This window comes from Carcharhinus amblyrhynchos, chromosome 32 (assembly GCF_965287045.1).
Source record: "Carcharhinus amblyrhynchos chromosome 32, sCarAmb.v2.hapA, whole genome shotgun sequence".
Taxonomy (NCBI): Eukaryota; Metazoa; Chordata; class Chondrichthyes; order Carcharhiniformes; family Carcharhinidae; genus Carcharhinus; species Carcharhinus amblyrhynchos.
In genome coordinates, this window is record NC_137355.1 from 20,668,614 (window position 1) to 20,691,520 (window position 22,907).

Sequence of the window (22,907 nt, forward strand, 5' to 3'; positions counted from 1 at the left end):
ACCACCTACTGCACCAACGCAGTCCTGAGGGAGTGCTACATTGTCAGGGACGCCAGCTTTTGGATAAAAGATTAAGCAGAAGATCCAGCTGCTCTATGTGGATGTAAAAGATCCCATAGCACTATTCCGTAGAAGAACACAGGAGCTCTCCCTGGTGTTACAACCAAAACCTAACCTTCACTTAAAATGTGACTTTACTGTTTATGTCTGCTGCGCCCAAGTTTCCTACATTACAATTACACTTTAATAGCATTTAGCTGACTGCAAAACATTTTTGGACAAATTTTTCCCAAGATATGAAAGGCCCCCATAGAAATGCAAGATTTTTAAAATAACTTTACTGTGTGACCAGGGAACGTGACAGCGTGATGCAGTGTTTGCTCCAGAATGCTTGTTAAAATGTTCTTAGCTTCTGACTGAATCTGTTAAATCGTAGATCTCTGTTAAACATGCAGTGTAAGAAATCTCACCCACTCAAGCAGTTGGAGGCAGATGTGCTTTAACGTTGGAGAAACAGTACAATAGAATTCCCCACGAAGGATTATGTTCTGGGTCAGGTCAGTTTGCACTCTCGTGGCTTGTGCATCACGGTTTTCAGAGGCGAAAGGTTATTGAATTGTAAAGGTTCAGCGAATTGCTGCCACAGTTGAAGTGACCAAGGCCATAAATAGTCAAACCCACAACTCCCAATTTCATGCTAATTTCTTCTGTGCTCTGGGTTACAACAAAGTAACAATGCAATGATTCAGCTTCGACTGATTTAGATTTCATTACACACCAGTACAGGACTCAGACATGCGGATCAGAAAGCCCCAGGTTCTGTCTGATGTTAACCATCTTGGTGTCAACAGGGTGTAAAGGATGTGAGAAACTGGAATTCCAACCCAGATAAGTCGTGAACTAGTACCATGTGCGGCTTCCAGACGTGAGCTGGACTTAGCTCTGATGCTTCCCTCCACGCTTAACAACATTTTCAGGAAAATCCCCTGCATTTGGAATTTTTATTCTCTAGGCCACAGTTGGAAAAGTCCCTCATAGAATCCCGATAGTGCGGGAAGTCATTCGGCCCTTCGAGTCTGCACCAATCTCACCCAGGCCCTATTCCCATAACCCCTCCTATTTAGCTCCTTCTGACACTAGGGTTCATTTAGCATGGTCAATCAAGCTGAGCTGCACATCTTTGGAGTGTGGGAGGAAACCGGAGCACCCAGAGGAAATCCAAGCAGACATGGGGAGAACAAGCAAACTCCACACTGACAGTGATCTGAGCTGGGAACTGAACCCGGGTCCCTGCACGGTGAGGCAGCCGTGCTCACCACTGTGCCACCATATTTGAACGACAATGCCCTACTCCATCTGTAAAGTACTGCCTAAGTAACAAGATACGGTCAGGGAGTGGGACTTGAACCCATGACCTTCTGACCCAATAGAGAGAGGGAATGAGGGAAGCTTCAACGTGTACCGTGCAGTGCCTCAGAATCACAGAATCTCTACAGTGCAGTAGGAGGCCATTCGGCCCACTGAGTCTGCACCGTCCGCAATCCCACCCAGGCCCTATCGCCATAACCCCATGGCATTTACCCTAGCTAATCCCCTGACACGAAGGGGCAATTTAGCATGGCCAATCCAACTGACCCGCATGTCTTTCAGAATGTGGGAGGAAACCAGATCACCCAGAGGAAATCCATGCAGACAAAGGGAGAACATGCAGACTCCCAGTGAGGGAGGCCAAAAGCTCAAAAACTATTGCATTTGGATCAGGTTTCTATTGTAAATATAATTATCTAGCTTTTCAAATTTTGTAAACAATGCACTGCTTAATCACACGCTTTCAATGATTTTGAATCACACACTTACAGTTCTTTCCAAAATGGTTTTAGCTCATGTATTCCACATTGTCCTCTGCATTAGTCTCTCCTGTGAATTACCGGAAAAACTTGTTTTGAAGGCTCAGTAACGAGTGAAGTACTGCACAAAGACTGGAGAGTAGACAAGGACAGCAGGGAATTCAAAGAGTAGGACAGAAGTGACAACAAAATGGAAGGCACGCTGGCACAGCGGTTAGCACTGCCGCCTTACAGCACCAGTGCGTGTGCTCCCTTTTCACCAACATCTCCGTGGAACTGTGACTGATGAATTACTTTTCAACCTGACATAAACGCTGGCGAGTGAACTGGATAATATCTTTGACTCTTCAAGTAAAGCTCCGCTGTTGCCGAGTACATTTGCTCTGTTAGCACAAATACACCACAGAAAAGACTAGGTTTCAACTTGCAGATAAAAGCACAATACTGCAGATGCTGGAAAGTGAGACATCAACATTGGTGTGTTTGCTCTATTCTCTATCCACACAGACTGAGATTTTCCAGCATTTTCTGATTTTATTGCAAGCTTCAACGTGTACTGTGCAGTGCCTCAGAATCATAGAATCTCTACAGTGCAGTAGGAGGCCATTCCACCCACTGAGTCTGCACCGACTGCAATTACATGGCATTTACCCTAGCTAATCCCCTGACACTAAGGGGCAATTTAGCATGGCCAATCCAACTGACCCGCATGTCTTTCAGAATGTGGGAGGAAACCAGATCACCCCAAGGAAATCCATGCAGACAAAGGGAGAACATGCAGACTCCGCACAGACAGTGACCCAAGCCGGGAACTGAACCTGGGTCCCTGGCATTCTGAGGCAGCAGTGCTAACCACTGTGCCGCTGTGCCACCCCAAATTCATCTCCTCAAACTGTCTGCACCATGATCACGGCAGGAACAGCACTGTTCCTCCAGGCACCACATCACAGCACCGTGCAGCTGAAAGTGCCCTTTCCAATCACCACCATAATCAGTCACTGGAAAGACAGGAAGTTTCATATAGTTTAAAACAACAGCTTCACAGACCTAACATTATTCTTCCCTGAAATACTTCATATCATGCTCTTCAGATGTAATGCGAGTCTGGGAATTGAGAGGATTACAGGCAAGGATATTGGTCGACCGTGTTTATCCATGTTAGGCTGGCGTCGGCGAGGCGCTATCACATGACTTCGGTCTCGGTGAACCCGTTCCACCAAACCATGATGCCGCGTTCCTCGTGCAGAATCCAAAGTGGGATGAAATGACATCTGCGGCGACGAGAGAAAAAAAGTTGTAAAATTTTGCCCACCATCATCCTACAGGGTCTGATCAATGGGTCAGTCGCCTCCACGCCACACTTTGAAGAGTGAGAAGTCTCACAACGCCAGGTTAAAGTCCAACAGGTTTATTTGGCAGCACAAGCTTTTGGAGCTCCAAAATCTCGTGATAACAAATAAACCTGTCGGACTTTAACCTGGTGTTGTGAGACTTCTTACTATGCCCACCCCAGTCCAACACCGGCATCTCCACATCACACTTTGAAGAGCCAAGCTTGTGTGCGTCCCATACTGGGAGCATAACGTGGGGAGCAACGTACCGACAGCATGGTGCTCTACATCTGGATGTGACAAACACCATGTTGTCTCATTTTTAGACAGATGAAATAAATGACTCAAGCATTACAGCAACTCAGCCATGCACAAAATCAACAACTTGTAGTTATACATTGCCCCAAACGCAGGGAAGGACTTTTTCTTAAATTCAAATCGCTGGCTGACCACCCCTAGTTGTCCTTGTTCAGTGGGCAGTTCAGATTCAACCACATTGCTGTAGCTCTCGAGTCACATGTAAAATTTAAAGTTTGTTGTTTATTAGTCACAAGTAAGGCTTACATTAACACTGCAATGAAGCTCCTGTGAAAATTCCCTAGTCGTCACATTCTGGTGCCTGTTTGGGTACACTGAGGGAGAATTTAGCATGGCCAATGTACCTAACCAGCACGTCTTTCAGACCGTGGGAGGAAACCCACACAGACATGGGGAGAACATTCAGACTCCGCACCCAAGCCAGGAATCAAACCTGGGTGCCTGGTGCGGTGAGGCAGCAGGGCTAACTGTGCCGCATGTAGGCCAGGCCAAGTAAGGACATTAGTGAACCAGATGGATTTTTCCAACAATCGACAGTGGTTCCATGGTCATCAGTAAATTCTTAATTCGAGATTTTTTATTGAATTCAAATTCCACCATTTGCCATGGCAGGATTTGAACCCGGGGTCCCCAGAACATTAGCTGAGTTACTGGATTCAAAGATCTAGCAATAATACCACTAGGCCATCACTTCCTCAAGGTGCTTTACAAGAGCATAATCAGACACGTACGACATTGAACCACAAATGGGGCTAACAGGACGTGGGCACAAAAGCTTTGTCAAAGAGGTAGCTGTTAAAGAGAATCATATAGGAAAAGAGGGAGATTTGGGGAGGGAAGTTCTGAGCTTAGGGGCCAAGCAGCTGAAAGCCTGGACATCAATAGCAAAGGGATTAAAATCAAAGAGGCCAAAATCAGGGAAGAGAGATGTTGTTAGGTTCTCGGACTGAAGAAGGTACAAAGGTACCGTGGGGAAAAGACATAGAACGTGAACACAACGAAGAGCGGGTTTGTGTTACACGGCAGTCTACAGAGGCACCAAAGCAGCACAAAGCAGTCACAGAATCATAGAAGCCAACATAAGCGCTAGCTGCTCAAGTCCAGAGCCACCAGCGAAACAACTACGGTGCCTACACAAGTCTGTCCAATGTGCCAGGATATTCCGCGCCCGAATTGGCCTGATCGGTCATCTTCGGACACACCGCAACCAGCCTTAAAATGCCTAATGGTGTCGTGGTCCTCACTGACGACAACGAACAAACAACATAACTCAAACAATCAAGTCCCAGTAGCATCCTAGTAAATCTTTTCTGCACTCTTTCTAGTTTAATAATGGTGTTGTTGGGCTCATGAGCGGCACAGGCTTGGAGGGCTGAAGAGCCTGTTCCTGTGCTGTATTGTTCTTTATTCAGTGCAGGAGGAGGCCATAGGGCCCATTGAGTCAGCACAATCCCACCGCTGGTGGGCCCCCTATCCCATAAATCCATGCATTTACCCTAGCTAGTTCCCCGACACTAAGGGGCAATTTAGCATGACTAACCCACCTACCCTGCACATCTTTGGAGTACAGACATGGGGAGAATGTGCAGACTCTGCGCAGACAGTGACCCAAGCCAGGAATCAAACCCTGGTCCATGGTGCTGTGAACATAGTGAGAAGTTTCACAACACCAGGTTTAAGTCCAACCAGTTTATTTGATAATAAATCCACACCATGGTGCTGTGAGGCAGCAGTGCTAATCACTGTGCTTCTGTGCATGACACACGGGCTCCCACTGCAATGCAAGAGGATAATGTTCAATTCAGAATAATAGTCAGTGACTTTCATCCATACAAGTGTAGGTGGCCGATTCTGCAATGCCTCACTCATTGAATGGTTTAAACACCTAGTTTGTGGGCGTTCAGATCAGAGAAACTGCATTAAAACCAGCAGCAGTTAGTCTGGAAAAACTTCACACCAGCACCAATTAATCCCAGCCAATTCTGGCACAGGAACTGAAAACTGCCATAGCAAAGGAATCTGCTGCTGTTTCAGCCAGGGTGCTGAATTAATTCTCACCTGGATTACACACCAGCATTAATGTATTATAGAATGTCATGTTGGTTTAGTGAGTTGGGCTTCCTCTGCTATAAACTGCTTCAATACAAAGATGTGCGGGTTAGGTTGATTGGCCATGCTAAAAATTGCCCCTCAAAGTCCTGAGATGCATAGATTAGAGGGATTAGTGGGTAAATATGTAGGGATATGGAGTAGGGACTGGATGGGATTGTAGTCGGTGCAGACTCGATGGACCAAATAGCCCCCTTCTGCACTGTAGTGTTTCTATAATTCTGTAGTGGGTTACATGAAGCCCACCAGCTTCTGACAAGTCAATAAGCTGATATTGGTGTTGTAGCCACTGCTGTGATAAGCACACAGCAACAAATCAGAGCATTAATTCATCATCTCAATCCACTCACAGCCTACGGACGGACCTGTACATAATCACACTCTCAGTTAACTCTCAGTCTTGTAGTAACAATGCTCTCTCTGGGCAAACCCCAAGTTTGGAAAGACAAGTCTATGAGTATGGAGGGCTGAGTGTTTTTGCCTTTTGAATGAAGACAATGTGGAAATGTCACATAAACAAGGTCACACTTGACAGGAACAGGGAGGCACTTTTCATCCTATTGATATCCAGAGTACCAAATCGAGAGACTCCATCAGCTTATGACTCCATATCCTCCAAGCTCAGTTGCAGTGCAGGTTAAGTTAGACCCCACAACTGCTGTCAACTCTCTCAATCCAAGGAACATCAAGTGGAGTCAGCGTAAAGCTTCTTCACGGCATGGTGGCAAGTGGTTAGCACTGCTGCTTCTCAGCACCAGGGACCCGGATTCAGCTGCGGCTGCGGGTGACTGTCTGTGTGGAGTCTGCACGTTCTCCCTGTATCTGCGTGAGTCTCCACCCGGGTGATCCGCTTTCCTCCCACAGTCTAAATATGTGCAGGTTAGATGGACTGGCCAGGCTAAATTGCCCCTTAGTGTCAAGGGGGTTAGCAGGGTACATACATGGGGTTATGGGGACACAGCAGGTGGAGTTGTTGTCGGTACAGGCTCGATGGGCCGAATGGCTGCACTGTAAGGATTCTATGATGTGCTAGGCTGACATTATGTGTGGTGCTTTTGTGACATTTGGGTTTCTCTCTCTCCACCTCCCATCCAAGACGCACAGCAGAATGACACAAACACAATTCCTTTGCGTTTATCCATACCAGTCTCCGTGGGAACCAGCTCCCACATTAAAACCAGAAGAGCATACATAATACATCAGTGCCTGTGACATTTTGGCTCCTCTCCCATCACCCAGGCTAGACAAGCAGCAAATATAAAGTTGCCTCCAGTGACAACAGTGTGTACACCAAACAGCAGCAGCAACTGTACACAGAGCCTGAAGCACACAGACTTGCCACTGGCAGCTCCTCTGTGGTGAACAGATCTCCTGTTAAGCTCAATGGCCTCTAGAAGTACAAAGATGTTGGAGCAAATACCTCAAACCTCAGCTGCAATACCACACAGAATTTCAGTCTGATGTTACAGGAGACATCCTGAAGAAATGATGCTTTTAACATCTTCTAATAATCACCATCCTACCTCACCATTCTGAACTGGGCTAGAATCGTCTAGAGTTTGTGCATGGCCACTGTAAGATACTCAGCACAACTGTAAGATTGTACTCCAGTCCCCGGCACCATCAGGCTGGCAATCCCAACATTCCTGTACTGGCTGCAACCCCAATATCAGTCCATCAAATCCTGGTCAGGCCAGCTGAATCAGAAAGCAGCAACATGTTTTTAGCAGGGTTTCTGAATTGTTGGCGAGTACTGACATCTCCAGCTCCAAACTTGAGGGAGTCAATGGCCCAAACGTAATGGAACACCACGTTCCTGTCTGGATTATAAACACCATCACTGACTATTTGGGTCAGAACGATCTTTTTTCTGCAGTGGAATATAAATGCACCGACGGAGAACACACAACTTGGAGCAGCAGCCTAGCAATGCTCACAGCAGATGAGGGCAATCACCAAATGAGTTCCCCACTGGCCTGACGTACTGCGGTGTGGAACTGAACCGCAGAGTAGGGAAGCTCCAGTGATCCATTCCTAGTCTGTGCTGAGTTAGCTGGACTCAGAGCGACATTAAAAGAGCTACGGCTAACCAGCCTGCTCCTACAACTGGGAGCAGCTCTTGATCATGCTGTTGAATAATCAACTGGGCGATCAATGCTCGGAAGATTTTCATTGGAAATTTAGTTGAAGTTAATTCTTGGACTGCGGTCGAACAGTTAAGGTTGGTATTTATTGACCATTCCCAAAGAGATGATGATGCACCTTCTTCTTCAACCAATGTACATTGACAGCGGTTGTGGTTTAGACATTAGAAACTAGAAGCAGGAGTGAGCCATCCGGTCCTTCAAGCCTGCTCTGCCACTCATTATGATCACTGCTGATCATCAAATTCGATATCCTGGTCCCCCACTTTCTCCTGATCCCTTTAGCCTCAAGAGCTATATCTAACTTCTTCTTGAAATCACACAATGTTGTGGCTTGGTACAGATTTGTGGCAGGCTCAAAAAATTCAGAGGTTAGGTACAAATTAAACAATTTGGTGTGGGATTCGAATCACTAAAAAGGTCCAGGTAAGAATGGCAGTTTCCTTCCCTACACGATAAGATATTTATGAACAGGTTGTGTTTTTACGACAATCTGACAGTTTTGTGGTCAATTTTACGCTGTGGTTTTTAATTCCAGATTTCATACACTGAAGTTTGATTCTCAAACTGTCCTGATCAGAACTTAGTGAATGGCCAACTCAGCAAGCTCTGAATAAAGGAATTATAAAAGCAATGATATCACTCCTTTCATAACCTCAGGGCACCTCAAACTGTGTCACAGCCAATGAAGTATCTTCTGAGTGTTCTAACTGTGGTAACAGAGGAAGTGTGGCAGTCAATTTATGGACAGTAAGCTTCCACAAACAGTAAGATAACAATAATAATCATCTGGTATTTAATGATGGTGACCGAGGGATAAATACAGGCCAGTATACTCGGGAGAACTCCTCTCCTCCTTCTTGACTACATCCAGGGGATTCTTTTCATCCTCACTTCCTTCAGAGACCTCAATTTCATATTCCAACTGAAAGCCAGCCTCTCCAACAGAGCAGCAGTCTCTCAGCACGGACATTGTAGTTCCAGCCTGAAATATGTGCTCAGGTCACTGGAGTGGAGGCTTCAGCCACAGAATGTACAATGTTAACAAAAAAATGGGAAAGAGAGATTAAAAACCAGCCAAGAAGACTGCTTTGAACTGCAATTCCTGCAGATAATGAGCACTGAATCCACTGTTTATTTCTTGCACAACATTAACAGGGGTCAAAATAGACAGGGGTGCACTGGACCCAAACTGGTACATTTAGCAGTGGATCAGTGGCAGTGTAACTAATCTGGTGGAGCAGTAATTCAGCTCAATGCCAGCTTCTTGCACAACTTCAAATACTTTATTGTGCAAGAAGAAGAGGAAGGCTGTGGGGGAATGTCATGGGGAAACGCAAGATAGCAAATTGTGACAAAAAAACAGAAAATGCTGGAGAAGCTCAGCTGGTCTGGCAGCATCTGTGGAGAGAGGATAGAGCCAATGTTTCGAGTCGGGATAGCCCTTCGTCACAGCTCAATATTAAACCGTGGCAACAGGACAAAAGCACACAGCAATTCCGTCATCAGCGCTGGTTCCGTGGCTGATGCCCGTGCCTCCAAATCAGTGTGGGTTCAAACTGCATCACAGAGACTTGAATACACAATCCAGCGCAACACTCCACTGCAGTACTGAGGGGCCACACTGCAGGTGAGGTGTTTTAAACCAAGGCCCTGACTGCCCCCCCCTCAACTGTAAAACATCCTGTGGCATGACTTCAAAAGAGCAAGGGAGTTCGCTGATCTCCTGGCTAACAATTATTGCTCAACCAACAACACTACATAGAAACCAGAAGCAGTAGTAGGCCATTCGGCCCTATGAGTGAGCTCCACCATTCATTTTGATCCTGGCTGATTATCAAATTCAATATTCTGATCCCCCCCCTTCCTCCCATATTCCTTGATCCCTTTAGCCCCAAGAGCTGTATCTAATTTCTTCTTGAAATCAGACATCCATACATTATCTGCTTGTTATCACATTGCTGTTTCTAGGGGTTCACTGTAAGCAAACTAGTCACTGAGGTTGTGATAGGCAATATATAAATGCACCTCAGCGCATTTTCCAGTTGGATGCTATTTGAAATATTATATACCGCTCCTTCCAGGAGAGAGCAGCCTACATTTCATCATCCTTTCTGAAAACTCAGTTCCTTCAATGATTAAGATGGAGATCATAAAATAATGAGGGGCATAGACCAGTTAGATATTCAATATATTTTCCCAAAGGTAGGGGAGCCTAAAACTAGAGAGCATTGGTTTAAGGTGAGAGGGAGAGATACAAAAGTGTCCAGAGGGGGCAATTTGAGTGATGAGTGTCTGGAACAAGCTGCCAGAGCTAGTAATATAGGTGGGTACAATTTTGTCTTTTGAAAAGCACTTAGACAATGGTAAGCTGGGTATAGAGGGATATGGGCCAAACGCGGGCAATTGGGACTAGCTTAGGAGGTTAAAACAAAGGGCGGCATGGACAAGTTGGGCTGAAGGGCCTGATTCCATGCTGTAAACCTCAATGACTCCATCATGCCTCCTCTCTGCATCACTGCAAGCTCCTCAATGAATGAATGCGAGCGCGTGCGTACGTGTATGTGTGCCTGGTGGAAGAGGAAACGGGGCAATCCCAACTCTGACACAATGATTTCTGCTCCCAGAACGGTCTGCAGACAGACTGCCATTCCAGTCTGACACTGTAGTGCAATAACACAGCATTAGAGAGGACCCACAATCAGAGACACAAGGCACAGACAGGGAAGGTTACAATACTTAGTCAAGTTAATCGCAAGTGGTACTTACATAAAACAAAGTTTTTAAAGTTTATTTATTAGTCTCAAGTGAGGCTTATGTTAACACTGCAATGAAGTTACTGTGAAATTTACAGTCGCCACAGTCCAGTGACTGTTTGGGTCACCTTAATACATCTCTCAGAAATTTGCAAACAGTAAAACGCCAGAAAATAAAGCAGCGAGAAGGAAAACCAGTTATTTCCTTTTAAATTTACTGTTTGAAGAGGGATAAATCTTGGACAGGACACTGGGTGAACTCCCTGCTCACTTCTAATTGTGCTGTGGAACATTTGACGTTAACCTGAGCCGGGAAGGCTTTGGTTTAATACTTCAACCAAAAGATGGCACCTCTGACAATACGGACCTCCTTCAGTACTGCAGCAGGGTCTCAAATCGTGCTGTGAACTCATTGGAATGCAGCATGGACCAACCACCTGTGCCAGAGCTGACACAAGCAAGAAAGGTAAATTCAGAACATCAACAACCTCAAGCTGCAATAAAAATGGTTTAGAAATGACAAGTTTGAAGGCATCCTGTGCCTTTAAGGGGACAGACTGGTGTTTTGTAAACCTAGTGGAATTCTGCTCAAAGATATTTTGATAATTAACTCCATACCCAGAAAGGGAAAGTCAAGGGGGAGGGGCAGCACCATAACACAAACAGAAAGACCTTGAACAGGACAAATGACAGCAGCCGAGAGAGGACAGTAAACAGAGATAGCGATGACACAGCTCGATCCCAGCGACCTTCTCAAGGACGGCAGTTTCTGCCACATAATTGCCGACTGCATTACATTTAGTGATTACATTTCACCAACTACCAAGCGCACACAATCTCAGTGCACGGCTCACAGCAGGTATCATGCAAAATGTCACCCTTTTCCCAGAACTGTTGTTCTGTAAATTTTTGGGGTACCAACCCACATGGGGCTTAAGTAACAGTGAAAAACACTGCAGAAAAGTACAGTCCCAGTATTGAGTCTTGGCACTTCCTAGCAAGGGTAGAGGTAAGGGAGTTAGGAATGGATAAGCAGGAAATCTAACTCCCCACCCGCTAGCCCAACACCACTGAGACCAATTATCATCTCTCCTACTGCTGTCTGGACTCAAGATCCATCCCACTAGAACTCTGAAATGCACATGGTGTTAACTCACTTCGACTCTACAGACAAAACAAGACTTACTGGTTCTTAAATCACTCAGTAATATGACAACTATGTCAGGCAATGATGTCTGAGGGTGGGAAGGCCTAGCCAAAAGCAATCATCCTGCCTCACCCACTGTACACTCTCTGCCATATCCATCCATCACTCTTTCAGCCAAACGGCATCCTGAGTTAACTGACTTGGTCTTTCCACCAACTCCTGTTCTGCGAAGGAAGCAGTGCCACATTTTGAACTTAATCTGTCTGCTTTCCTCATTGCAGAGCTGGTTTGTGTGACTCCTGCTTACACAGCCTGTTCATTTGGAACAATTTCAGCTTCTCCAAGTCTCACAATTAGAATCGCCATCGTTCAACTGGTGGCGTATCACAACACAAACACAAGTGATCCAGGCATCCATCAGGCTCTGAACATCAGCAAGTTGCTAATGATTACCCTTAAAATTTATCCACTGGTGTCACAAGTAGGCTTACATTAACACTGCAATAAAGTTACTGTGAAAATCCCCTAGCTGCCACACTCTGGCACCTATTTGGGTACACTGAGGGAGAATTTAGCATGGCCAATTCACCTAACATGCACAATTTTGGACTGTGGGAGGAAACCAGAGCACCCGGAGGAAACCCACACAGATACGGAGACAATGTGCAAATTCCACACAGACAGTGACCCAAGCCAGGAATTGAACCGGGGTCCCTGGCGCTGTGAGGCAGCAGTGCTAACCACTATGCCACTCCCATTTAAAATAGAGAAATGGAAGTGGCACAGTTTTAGATTAAAAACCACAAAGGCAGCCAGACTGGCTTGTTTTCACAGAATAACTAGAGATCAGTCTACCCACCCACCATCTCACCACATCCCTCAGCCCCACCTCTTCACTGCACCTCTTCATCCTTTCTTTGTCCAGAAACACAGCCACTTGTCTTTCGATTCCATTTAATGTCCTTTTTTTGAGAACTTAGGCCACAATTTAAGTTAATAATATCCCCACAGGCTCACCTTTTTACTAACTTTCACAATCTTACAATTTGCCCATTTCCATTGTAACCCCGAAGATTTCAATCCCGTTTCTGAAGTTTATCCTGCTTACTGCAGTCGCTCTGATGGCCCAGTCAGCCTAATATTTGTGTGGCAGTGATGGCCCAGTGGAATTATCACTAGGCTAATAATCCAGAAACTCAGTTAATGTTCCGGGGACCTGGGTTTGAATCCCGCCACGGCAGATAGTGGAATTTGATTCCATAAAAAGTAGCTAGAACTTAGGATCTACTGATGACCATGAAACCATTGCTGATTGTCAGAAAAGTCCACCTGGTTTACTAACACCCTTTAGAGAAGGAAATCTGTCATCTTTACCTGGTCTGGCCTACATGTGATTGCACAGCCACAGCACTGTGGTTGACTCTCAACTGCCCTCTGAACAAGGTAAACTAGGAATGGGCAATAAATGCTGGCCGCCAGTGACGTCCATGCCCCATGAATGAACAAAAAACCCCAGATATTTAAACAATGGAATCCAATGTAAGTAATTGAACTTGATGTAGTAAAGCTCACAATGCCACTGGAAGTAATTGTGCTGTACAATAAATAGAGCGGGACATCTACTGCCCTCTGATATCTCAAGCAGATAGTTATGCTTCAGACACAAGCTTCAACAGTGAAGGTGAAGGGGTTATTTTACTATCGGAAGCATCACAATCAAATCCGATAACGCCTCCATCTGACATGAACACTTTCCACAGGATATCTTTCAGGAATTGACACCCAAGATTTATTTTTACCCATTCCAAGTTCAGCTGCAGTTCACCAGTTGTGATCAGTTCATTCAGCACAGACTGGGGGTCAAGGCTGAACTTTTCCTTGTGTGGCTGAATGACATGCTGCCTCTATTCAGGGAAACTCTGTGAATCTGCTCATCTCCAGAAATATTCACAACTGGCACCACTTCACAGGATATATTTGTGACTCAAAGTACATGAATTATTTGGCACAGTATTAAGTCATTGGAAAAATTAACCCCACATTAATCACAGATTGGTCTGACGTCAAGTCTTGAGTGGAAAAACACAACTAATTACCCTCCCCCCAAAACCGACACCACCCACTTCACTCCCAGTTCTAGAATCTTGTCTTATTTCACCACCCCCCCCCGTGTCCCTTTCACACTTTCTTGCTTCCAGAACAATGTTCCTAATTCTTTGCCTCTCTTGTCCCATCCTGCTAAGTAAAGCTTTCCAAATCCCTGTTCTCATGCTGAGTCCCAACTGCTCCAGCCCACTCAGATGCAAATCTATGTTTATTGACAAATTACTGTCCCACCTTCAGCCTCCTTCATCCTTACATCCCAAACCCCAACCCTTAACCCTTCAACTCTGCTCTGTGCATCCTCTCTCCCTCCCTCCTTTTTGTTCCCTAACTAGTGCAAGAGATTTCAACTCACTCAGCCTAGCAAGCAGAAACACTTATCCCCGCAGAGAATGAACCTATCAATGTTGACAAACAACCAGATCTTCATAAGGGATGAGTCTTCAAGAACTCATTAGTGAAAATTTCACGCCTCAGATTTTTTAAAAAATCAGATGATAACAGTCAAGAGATCAGGAATGAACAGTTGGTTGGCATTGCAGGAATGTTATTGGTGCCACCCTCTCCCTCGCCAGGCCCCCACCCTCACCGAATGCTATCCATCATGCTTGGTATTACAGTAATGCCACTCACCCTCCAACGCAGCAAGAAGCTATGAGAATGCCATCAATTTCTACCCAGTGGCTTCACTTGATTTTTCTTTATTCACAAATCTTTTTGAAGTTTTGCCTCATCAATTCTCACATCTATTCCAGTCCCATGCTATGTTTATACCGTACAGTTTCCCATCATTGGTTGTGTGCGTCTTTCTGGTGCAGGGTCATCCAGCCCTGTCCTTCAGAAATCTCATGTCATCTCTTCCTACGTTACAAGACTTAGCCCTCGGTGCCCAATCCCTGTGCAACCACCAACGTTGTGATGCTCCCCAAGGACACAAGGAAATCTCTACACTCTTCCCATGGAGAACAGCAGGAGGCAGCAGAAGGATCAACAGTCTGTGGCACGTATGCTCCTTCCCTCAGCTGTAACCAGTTTTATATTAACTTTTTGGGGGTGCAGGGAGTTTTAGTTTTATGGTCACATGCATCCACTGCAAACAAGTAGCCCTGTGGATCGATGGTCAGCTTGGAAGTCAGAACCAAAACTCCACTCTCTAAGTCTGTGAGATGGAAATCCAGCCCCTCCAGATTCAGAGGCTGGAATGTTAGCAGTAAACCCCTCTCCATCAATACAGAGCAAGCCAGTGTAGCTCATTGGGAGCTTCGAATATAGAATATACATTAAATTCTAATGCAATGTATTTCACATTTGTGTGAATCAAGTATAGATGGCCCTGATTTAATGAACCAGAAAGGTTCAACACAGTGCAGATATGCACAGCAGATAGATTCACTGATACCAGGGAATGATCTGCACACAGTAATCGAATCAGGACGGTGATGTCAACTCACTGGAGGCAAGTTCAATTAGTTCATAACCGACAACTGATCCACAAGATCAGATTACAATCTCAAAATGACTCGGATATTAATATAAACAGGATCATTAAAACATTTACTCAGCAGTTCTGCTGTGCTTATGTTGTGAATTTTGGTCTACCACAAGATGTGTTTTGTCAATGTTAGAGAATGAAGGCCCCATCAAACACTCCCAGGACAGGTACAGCACAGGGTTAGATACAGAGTAAAGCTCCCTCTACACTGTCCCCCCCATCAAACACTCCCAGGACAGGTACAGCACGGGGTTAGATACAGAGTAAAGCTCCCTCCCCACTGTCCCCCCATCAAACACTCCCAGGACAGGTACAGCACGGGGTTAGATACAGAGTAAAGCTCCCTCCCCACTGTCCCCATCAAACACTCCCAGAACAGGGACAGCACAGGGTTAACATTTGTATTATATCATACTGGGGAGAGAGAGGGAGGGCGGGGGGGAGAGAGGGAGAGAGAAAGAGAGAGAAAGAGAGAGAAAGAAAGAAAGAAAAAAGAAAGAAAAAGAAAGAGAGAGAGAGGGAGAGAGAGAAAGAGAGAGAGAGAGAGAAAGAGAGAGAGAGAGAGAAAGAAAGGGAGAGAGAGAGAGAAAGAAAGAGAGAGAGACAAAGAAAGAAAAAGAGAAAGAGAGAAAGGGAAAGAAAGGAGAGAGAGGGAAAGGGAAGACTGGCATGGGCAGTGGTTCTGCAAGACCAAGCAGAGTTGGTTCTGTTCATTCCAGAGCTCTGGACTATCATTATAATCCGATATCTTTTGAATCTGACAACACATAGCTCCCTATATACATCCCCATCATACACTCTCAGGGGAGATATAACATATGAGATAGAAATTAAAATGTCTTCTTTTCCAATAACATGCCTCAGATCTAACATTAGAGGATGTCTCCAACATGCATCAGTTTGATCATTTCCCCTATCAGCTATATTGTGGCCTCTGAAACCAACGTTCCCCTAAATTAGGAGTACTGCTGTGCTCCAAGGGTTTTGCCTCAAATGGAACAATCAGGAACATTGGAGGGAAAGGAATGTAACACAATCCGATTCATAAATAGTTACAACCACAATAAACATTTTTGGGAAGATTTTCAGAAAGAATCTCTTCCCTAGCAATTTATAGAACCTCAGATCACGCAAATAACATTTATGCAACATTTCTAATATTAAAATGTCTTCCTGGAGAAGAAGCAGAAGTTAGAATGCAGAGTGTGAGTTAGGAAGGGAATGGGAATGAGAAAGAGACACAGACAGACAGACCCAAGTTTTTACTCTGATGGTTAACAGAGAGGGGAAAGAGAAATCGGGAGGCAGTTAGAGCTCATGAGTGAAGGGCAAGGTTGAAGGTTGTGAAGGAGCCATTTGTACATTGGGATGTTCCTCAGTGGTTGGGTGCTCAGTGGTTACCTCCAAGTCATTCGTGTTGTTTCCAATCTGATTCACATTGGGTAATGATCCTCCATAATACTGTGCCTGGGTCTGTGCCAAACGCAAGTGGTGTAGTTTGTGCAACTGTACCTAGGAGCAATCAGAAAACAGAGTCAGCCTAAAGTGACCAGCACTGTTCAAATATCAATGACAAGCAAGTCAGTGGAGCTACTGGCAAGTCAAATTTTGCACAGAAACACTCCATTTGGCCCAATCTATCTATGGCAGCTTTTATTCTCTACTCCAGCCTCCTCCCACCCATCAACGTAATGATCTATATACTTCATCATGTGTATCTAACTTCCCTCTAAATGCATCCCTAATGTGTAGACAGCATATTTGGGCTTTTCAACAAGACTGAAAGAGGCCAAACCAAGCAACAGGAATCAAGTTAAAGGCAAAATGCTGTGGATGCTGGGATCTTAAACAAGAACAGAAAATGCTGGAAACTCTCAGCAGGTCTGACAGCATCTGTGGAGAGAGAATAGTGCCAATGTTTCAAGGGTCATCCAGACTCGAAATGTTGGCTCTATTCTCTCTCCACAGATGCTGTCAGACCTGCTGAGATTTTCCAGCATTTTCTGCTTTTGTCAACTGGAATTAAGTGTTAGCAGAACCAGAGTTGTCTGTACTCCAGGACTCAGAATCATATATGCTGTAGTTTTGACGTCACTGTGCTAGAGGAAGTATTAAAAAAAGAAAGACTGGATGTCTCAAAAGGACTCTACGGTCAATTCGATACTTATTGAAGTGTAGTTATTGTTGTATTGTAGGAAACACAGCAAAGTTTATTTTATTGGTGTCACAAGTAAGCTTACACTAACACCGCAATGAAGTTACTGTGAAATTTCCCTAGTCACCACACTCCGGCGCTTGTTCGGATATACTGATACACCTAACCAGCACACCATTTGGAGTGTGGGAGGAAACTAGAGCACCCAGAGGAAACCCACACAGACATGGGAACAGCATATAGATGCTACACAGACAGTGATCCGAGGCCGGAAGTGAACCCGGATCCCTGGTGCCGTGAGGTAGCAGTGTTCACCACTGTGCCATCGTGCCATCTCACTTACACAGCAAGCTCCCACAAACAGCACTGTGATAATGACCAGACAATTGTATGTCTGGACTATATTTGTCCAGAGATGTGTGGGTTAGGTGGATTGGCCATGCTAAATTGACCCTAGTGTCAGGGGGATTAGCAGAGTAAATGAGGGTTTTGGGAGTAAGCCCTGGGTGGAATTCTGGTCGGTGCAGACTCAACAGGCCGAATGGCCTCCTTCTGTACTGCTGGGATTCTATGATTGGGTATTTTTGTGATGTTGATTGAGGCCGCTGTACTGGCCTTTGGTGTGATTTGTGGGAAGAGTTTTGGCACGCTTTGTTTGGCAGATTGGTTAAAAGGTGCTCATCCTAAATGTCTGTCTCAGGGGAAGAGCATAACAAAACTAGTCGTGCTGTAGTAAATGGCAGACAGCTCAAATAGCCATGAAACCAGATTTATTATTGCTCAAGACTGTCTGTACTACATCAACTGCATGAGTCAAATGGAGGGAGCAGGGATATTATGCAATAGTTATCTGCATGGACTCAGTAAATGTTTACACAGAACCAGGCAAATTTTTTTAAAAATTAACGAATTAAATTCCTGCTTTGGTTTCTTTTCCAATCACAATGCTAAATTCACTGATGTTCACAAAGCCACCGGTACAGAACTGATCAAACCACAGGTTTCTCTCTCCCCAGGACAGTCTGATCCCATGGCTCCTGGGCCACGCTTGGGCGAGACCGGAAATTCCCACCCAAGGTGGTCAACGGAGATTTCCGCTGTTGGAACCTCACCTGCTCTGATTCCATGGTGGGAGAGTTCTGGCGATAGACTCAAATTGGACTAAGGTTCCACCAGCACCTACTGTTAGAATGTGTAACCGGTGACAACTTTGTGTCGGATGTAACGTGACCAATGGTAACAAGCAGTAAGGTCAGCTGACCCAGTAAACCATGGAACCAATTACAGGATGATGTGATGGTCAGCTGACTCACAATAAATAAGAACTTGTTGGGAATTGTGGGGAGCTTTGATAGGCCCAGGGCGAGGCCCCAAGTTTGGAGTAATGAAGTTTCCTTATTAAACCCTTCCTTTGATTAATAAATTAGAGTAAGTTTTGTTAAATGTTTATTGTCTGCAGTTGAAGAGTTTTCCTTCTGAAAGAAACATCTGTTGCCCTTGTCACCTTGTTGACATGGGTATCCTGAGACCAGGTGGCTGGCATTGGGTGAGTTGCTCAACTGCAAAAAGGCATCATCGCCAAGCCTGTCCCTGCCTTTGCCCAACAAAGGGGAGACGGTGTCACTGGGCTAGTAATCCAGAAACCAAGAGTAATGCTCTGGGGACCCGGGCTCAAATCCCACTACGGCAGATGGTGAAATTTGAATTCAGTAAATATCTGGAGCTAAAAGTCACGATGACTATGAAGCCACTGTCGATTGTCATAAAAATCTGTCTGGTTCACTGATGTCCTTTAGGGAAGGAAACCTGCCACCATTACCTGGTCTAGCCTACATGTGAGTCCAGACCCACAGCAATGTGGCTGATCCTTAAATCCTCTCTGAAATTGCTGTGCAAGCACTCAGTTTAAGGGCAATTCGGGATGGAAATAAATGCTGGCCAAGCGACACCTACATCTCATGATTGAATAAAAAAAAATCATCCACACACACATTTACTGATCAGCAGGGAAGATGAAGAAAGTCAGTGGATTGTGATCAGGAATGGAGAACTGGCAGAATTCTCTAACCCCTCAGACCTCTGAAGCCAGTTTGAGCATCCTGAGGTTAGAGGCCGCAGTGGTTCACAGAATTATATGGCACTGAAGATCATTCAGCCCATCGTACCTGTGCTAGCTTTTGCAAAGAACTACCCCACCGCCCTGTAATTTTTCTCTCTGAGATTTATTCAAATTGCTTTTCCAGGTAATTATTGACTCTATTTCAACCTGCTTTTTCAAGTAGCATACTGCAAATCATAACAACCTGATATGTTAAAAAAATTTTCCTTCACTTGCTACTAAGATTTGTGCCAATTATCTTAAATCTGTGTCTTCCCATTACCAACCCTCATGACAGTGGAAACAGGGTAAATAGGGAGAAAAGATCAGATGTCTAGAATTTCGAATACTGCTGTCAAATCTCCTCCAAACATTCTTCACTCTAAAAGGAACAACAACCAGTCTCTCAAACAAATGAAGTTCTTCATCCCTGGTACCCGTAAAACCTCCAGTGAATCCTCTCCATGTCCCTCATATCTTTGGGCTTTATAAATGCTCCTGCAAGTGTCCTGAGGTGTTTTATTACATTAAAGGCGTTGAAATAAATACACGTTGTTATTGCTGCCCAGAATCAAACACAATACTCCAGCTAAGGATACAGCAGTTACTTTTAAGGCATAACTTGCTTGTTTTTTTGCTCAATGACTCCTTTTGTAAAGCCAAGGACCCCACAGAGTAGCACAGTGGTTAGCACTGTTGGCCCAATCACCAAAGACCTGGGTTCGATTCCTGGCTTGGGTGACTGTCTAAGTGAAGTCTGCACATTTTCCCCGTGTCTGTCTGCGTGGATTTCCTTTAAATAAGGTTCAGGAGCCTTGGGATGTCCCTGGGAATGTATAACGATGTGGATGATACTGATGTTTTCCTCTTTTAATCTACAGGTGCTTCGGTCCGCCTTGTTGTCCAACAAGGGGCATACACGCAATGGGTCATACGAGGGCTGCTCTTGGTTGTTTCGAGAATAGCCTAGTACTTCACGTCGTTAGTGTGTGCTTAAACTGGACCAGATGCTGGGCAACACGACAGCTCAGTGACTATCACTGTTTGCTGTGCAGACACATGGATTTGGGCCGGTGTTTGTGGGAGTTTGCGCATTCGCCCCGTGCTTGCGTGGGTTTTCTCCGGGTGCTCCGGTTTCCTCCCACACCCCAAAGATGCGCTATTAGGCTGACTGGTGTAACAAATTGTCCCTAAATTAGTCTTCCCTCAATGTGGAATGCCATAAGCATAGACAAGGGTCATGGGTGGAGGGGGAACGCTAATGTTAAAATGGTGGCGTGGCTCGTTGGGCCTGTTTCCCAGGCTGTTTTGTTCTTTGTTCCTCCAGGTGCTCTGGTTTCCTCCCACAGTCCGAAAGACGTGCTGGTTAGAGCACTGGCCGTGCTAAATTCTCCCTCAGTGTACCCATATAGGTGCCAGAGTGTGGCGACTAAAGGATTTTCAAAACAAGTCTACTTGTGACACTAATAAATAGATTTTAAACAAGCTTATTAAAAAAGCAACCACTTCCATTTGTCTTGTCACTTTTAGAAGCTTTTTGTACGTGAACTCTGTTCCTGCACTCCCCTCAAATGCTACCATTTAATTAATATTGCCTCTCCTCATTTCCCTTCTAAAATGCACTACTTTCCATTTCCCTCCATGAGGGTTAATCTCACTCGCACCAGTCAATGTCCTCTTGAAGTCTGCTTCTATTCCTTCACTTGTTTACCACATTGCCAACTTTATCATTTGTAAACTTGGAAATTTTGTCTCATCTACCCAAGCCCAGGTTATTTATACCAAAAGAAAACCTTATGTTACTGGATTTCTAATCCAGATGTTTGGAACAATTTCCCTGAACACTGGAGTTTAAAAATTGTACCTTGGACAGAGTTCTGCGTAAATAAAAAGCTGATCTCAGTAAAAGTGACAGGGAAGCTGTCAAGACTGATGAAAAAACCCTCCTGGTTCACCAATAGCCTCCAGGGAAGGAAACTTAATATTCTTACCTCAAGCCTACATGTAATTCCAATCCCATACCACCAAAATTGACTCTGAGGTGGGTCCATTAAGGCATTGCATGCATTGAATCTGGAGGAATCAGAATGGGTAGTAATTGCCGGCTTTGGTAACAACACCCAGACCCAAGAAAGGATTTGATTTATTTTTGTTGCACGTATTAGCGTACAATGAAAAGTATTGTTTCTTGCGTGCTATACAGACAAAGCATACCGTCCATAGGGAAGGAAAGAAGAGGGTGCAGAATGTAGTGTTACAGTCATAGCTAGGGTGTAGAGAAAGATCAACTTAATGCAAGGTAGGTCCATTCAAAATCCAATGGCAGCACAGAAGAAGCTGTTCTTGAGTCAGGTGGTACATGACCTCAGACTTTTGTATCTTTTATGCGATCGAAGAAGGTGGAAGAAAGCATGCCCGGGGTGCGTGGAGTCCTTAATTATGCTGGCTGCTTTGCCGAGGCAGCAGGAAGTGTAGAATGAGTCAATGGATGGAAGGCTGGTTTACGTGATGGATTGGGCTACATCGAAGACCTTTTGTCGTTCCTTGTGGTCTTGGGCAGAGCCATGCCAAGCTGTGATACAACCAGAAAGAATGCTTCCTATGGTGCATCTGTAAAAGTTGGTGAGAGTCGTAGCTGACATGCCAAATTTCCTTAGTCTTTTGAGAAAGTAGAGACATTGGTGGGCTTTCTCAACTGTAGTGTCGGCATGGAGGGACCAAGACAGATTGTTGGATCTTCAAGAACCATTGGCTGTTCTGGTCTGTCTTGCATAAGAATATTTCCACTAGGGGATTTAACTGGAGTTGGGAAGGGGGACAGAAACAGGCACATAACTGACTGATCTGTGAAGCAAAGAGTTTTAAGGTGCTGTCGAGCGTGCATGCAAGATTGTGAGAATGCGCGCGTAAATCAGAGGCCAAACCCAATCCTGCAAAAAGATTTAACAAACAAAAATGTTGATGATGTTTTTGTTTTGATGTGGGATGTGACCTTTTGTGTGCTGGCAACATTCCAAAAATACATTTCACCCTCAAGCTCCTCACATTTGCGTACAAACCCTGCCCTTTCTCAGTTAATCAGTGCCACTCAGACATGTGTCCTCCAACATACCAAAAACAATAAGGCATTTCAATGGGTCACAACTCAGGATATGAATTGGCTCCGCTGGGGTGGTCATGTTCATGTCTCATCAGGCGGAGGATTCAATGTGAAGTCTCAGTTGAAGGAGTAAAGGCAACCTTGAGGGAGAGCTGTACTGTCCTCAGAAATATGTCTCTTAACCCAAGTCTCCACCCCACTATAGGCGTTGCCACTCCTGCTATCTGAAGTACATTCCACCAAGCCCTTGCTTTGCCAGCTTCCTAAACAATAGGGCTGTCACTGACTCAGAAGCTTGCACTGCCTC

General features: G+C 45.0%; 1 protein-coding gene across 3 annotated transcripts in view; it reads right to left on the bottom strand.

Moving 5' to 3' along the window:
• crtc3 (CREB regulated transcription coactivator 3) overlaps positions 1 to 22,907 on the bottom strand; it is an 83,205-nt gene that overhangs the window by 42,647 nt on the left and 17,651 nt on the right. For all 3 annotated transcript variants that reach the window (XM_080216245.1, XM_080216244.1, XM_080216247.1), the window contains exons 2-3: positions 16,649 to 16,759; positions 2,984 to 3,118 (exon numbers count right to left, since the gene is read on the bottom strand). In XM_080216245.1, coding sequence (XP_080072371.1) covers positions 2,984 to 3,118; positions 16,649 to 16,759 — 246 coding nt within the window. The remainder of the gene's footprint in view (positions 1 to 2,983; positions 3,119 to 16,648; positions 16,760 to 22,907) is intronic.